The sequence below is a fragment of the Sinocyclocheilus rhinocerous genome, unplaced genomic scaffold (genome assembly GCF_001515625.1).
Source record: "Sinocyclocheilus rhinocerous isolate Xijiao unplaced genomic scaffold, SAMN03320098_v1.1 scaffold1808, whole genome shotgun sequence".
Classification (NCBI taxonomy): Eukaryota; Metazoa; Chordata; class Actinopteri; order Cypriniformes; family Cyprinidae; genus Sinocyclocheilus; species Sinocyclocheilus rhinocerous.
In genome coordinates, this window is record NW_015661912.1 from 266882 (window position 1) to 270246 (window position 3365).

At 35.9% G+C, this 3365-nt stretch overlaps 1 protein-coding gene across 1 annotated transcript in view; it reads left to right on the plus strand.

Annotated features, from left to right (window-relative positions):
* The window catches only part of LOC107726873 (interleukin-6 receptor subunit beta), a 10317-nt gene that overhangs the window by 1855 nt on the left and 5097 nt on the right, over positions 1-3365 (plus strand). Inside the window, exons 3-9 of the mRNA XM_016536576.1 lie at positions 1122-1160; positions 1228-1350; positions 1433-1547; positions 1647-1780; positions 1879-2015; positions 2346-2496; positions 2726-2808. Coding sequence (XP_016392062.1) covers positions 1122-1160; positions 1228-1350; positions 1433-1547; positions 1647-1780; positions 1879-2015; positions 2346-2496; positions 2726-2808 — 782 coding nt within the window. The remainder of the gene's footprint in view (positions 1-1121; positions 1161-1227; positions 1351-1432; positions 1548-1646; positions 1781-1878; positions 2016-2345; positions 2497-2725; positions 2809-3365) is intronic.

Here is a 3365-nt window from a genome sequence, read left to right on the forward strand (position 1 = left end):
AATTCTGAGTTTATATCTCAATTCTGACTTTATATCTCAATTCTGAGTTTATCTCTCAATTCTGAGTTTATTTCTCACAATTCTGAGTTTATCTCTCAGTTCTGAGTTTATTTCTCACAACTCTGTTTATATCTCACAATTCTGAGTTTATATCTCATAATTCTGAGTTTATCTCAATTCTGAGTTTATATCTCATAATTCTGAGTTTATCTCAATTCTGAGTTTATATCTCATAATTCTGAGTTTATCTCAATTCTGAGTTTATATCTCATAATTCTGAGTTTATCTCAATTCTGAGTTTATATCTCATAATTCTGAGTTTATCTCAATTCTGAGTTTATATCTCAATTCTGAGTTTATCTCTCAATTCTGAGTTTATATCACAATTCTGAGATTATTTCTCACAACTCTGAGTTTATATCTCACAATTCTGAGTTTATATCTCATAATTCTGAGTTTATCTCAATTCTGAGTTTATATCTCACAACTCGAGTTTATATCTCACAATTCTGAGTTTATATCTCATAATTCTGAGTTTATCTCAATTCTGAGTTTATATCACAATTCTGAGATTATTTCTCACAACTCTGAGTTTATATCTCACAATTCGGAGTTTATATCACAATTCTGAGATTATTTCTCACAATTCGGAGTTTATATCTCACAATTCAGAGTTTATATCTCAATTCTGAGTTTATATCTCATCTGAGTTTATATCTCATAATTCTGAGTTTATCTCTCATAATTCTGAGTTTATATCTCAATTCTGAGATTATATCTCAATTCTGAGTTTACCTTTATCTTGCAAAAACAGTCAAAAATGTGAGAAATAAACGCAGAATTGCGAGAAACAAAGTCAGAATAACGAAATAGAAAGTTCACAATGACCTATTTTTATTTCTTTATCCTGTGGTGAAAACAGGCTTCCCCAGAAAATACTATATCAGTCTATATACTTCAAAATTTCATGTTTAATTTAGTGTTACTTGCTGTTTCTTTGTAATTATTGGTGAAATTTACTAGCTGAGAATTTTTGTACACCAAATTTTATTCAGTGTACATTTAAATCTCTTCATAAATGCTTCTCAGCTTTGAATCTACTGATTTTGTTTGATTTATAGGTGCTTTGGGAAACGTAAAGCGCACTTTCAGCATTCAAGGTAAAATTCTGACACACAGGAGTATGGTAATATACGAAGAGTGTGAGTTAATGAGACCGTTTTCCAGAGCTGACCGTGACTCAGGAAGAGCTGAAGGATTGTGGGAAGCAGAAGAAGCTGTGTGTGACGTCTAGCGCGGACTGTCTCTATACAGCATCAGACGGAGCTCCTCGAGTTCCCAGAACATCTGGTACGAGCCTGAAACCGTTCAGACTGGGTTTACCAGCATATTTGCTGTTGATTTGGTTTTAATTGTTGTTTTTGCCCTCAAGAGAACTTCCTGAACACATCATGCCACTATCTGATGCAAGAGGAGTCATTGACCTGCAGATGGGCTCAGACAAACCACATCAGATCACAAACCATCAGCAGCTTCATTTTCAGCCGGTAAACCTGTCTGACGAGTGTCATCAGTACTGCTGCTGATAATAATAATGAATAAACGCCTCTATGAATCCACCTGTTAATGTCGTTTTTGTTTCACAGAGCTGAGGACTTCTACCACTGTCCCTCTATTTTAAAAATATATTCAACTTTCAATTTAACCATCAAGTCAAAGAGTGTCTTCAGCCAGAAAGAGCAGTTCTCTGACGTCTATCTGCTGGTCATTCGGGATATAAGTAAGAGGACAGTTATGGCTTTCATATTGATTTGATTTTAGCATAGAATGGTGGTGATAAATGTGACAGACTCCAGAATGATTGTGTGAATGTTGTAGTCCAGGCTCCTCGGCCGCTGATCTCGTCTGTTAACGTCACTGATTCGTCAATCAACGTCACATGGACCAGCGGGAAAATACCAGTCACTAAATGCAAAATCCGTTACAAACGTCTCAACACAGAGTCATGGGCCGAGGTCAGAAATGACAGAACATGCTTGAAATTTTATTTATTTTTTTTGTGGAGAAATATCTACCTGTCAGAACTCATAGATAATTAAGATAAAAAGTACTACTAATGCAAAATTTGTATATTATTTATTTATTTTAATGTCAGAATTGCTATAGATGATTGTCAGACATTCATAGATGATTAAATTAAATTACATTTAAATTATTATCATTATATACTTAGACCAGTTTTATCCAATTAATTATTAGAATTCTAAAGTATGACACAATCTGATTGATTGTTGACGCTTAAAAAGATGCTTATTAAAGTAAAGAGCCGTGTGTTTGTATCTCAGACTGCAGATTTGCCGTCCTCGGTCGAGTCTCAGTTCATGATCGAGGGTTTACAGGCCTTCAGTGAGTATCATCTGAGAGTCTCCTGCTCTCACGGATTCGGCCGATGGAGCGACTGGAGCGACGAGACTCGAGTGAAGACGTCAGAGAGCTGTGAGTGACGACAACAGGACTTTAATATGGTTTTCACACAGTCTGCTAATATGTTTGGCCAGTGTTGGGAGTAACGCATTACAAGTAATGCGAGTTATGTAATCAGATTACTTTTTTCAAGTAACGAGTAAAGTAACTTTCCCCAGCACTGTGTTTGGCTGCCGCTGTATTTCTGCTGTCATGTTCTGTATCAGTGTGTCTGAAAGTCGTCTTTCATGTGTGTTTGCAGTGCCGACTGTTGCTCTCTCTCTCAGTTATTATGTGGATTCAGATGAAAACTCCAGGATTCGGCAGCTGGTGCTTCTCTGGAAGGTAATATAGCACACGTGTGTGTGTGTGTGAGTGTGTGTGCACATTTTTTTTTAATGCTTTTGTGTTCTTTTATAAAAGTTTTATGTTCTGCCAATAAACTTTATTTATTTATGTTTTATTTTTGCAAGTGACCGCAAGCCTTCTTGTGGGAACTCAAAACATTTGTGAGAGAAAGCAAAAACATTAAATATATTTTTCCACCCATTTCATATTTATTCCATCATCATATCCCTTTATGGGCTTTCTAGCCATTCAAGAGGAACTAGGAACAATTTTAGTTCTAGGAACTCCTTTTACAGGATCTAAATTACATAAGTGTACACTCACTGGCCAAACACATACAAAACACCAGCACTCTGCATTTTTGAAAAGCCATGTAAACATATTTATTCCATGAACATGGAAAACAGCGATAACGGCATTTACCTGTTGTCTGCAGCATTGTGTTCTTTTATCCGCCTCGAGCTGTCTTGGAGATTCTGTCTCTCTGCACCACTTTTTGCTCTTTCGGTCGTGTAAATTATGTGTATACATTCCATCTTTGTTATCACGTTATC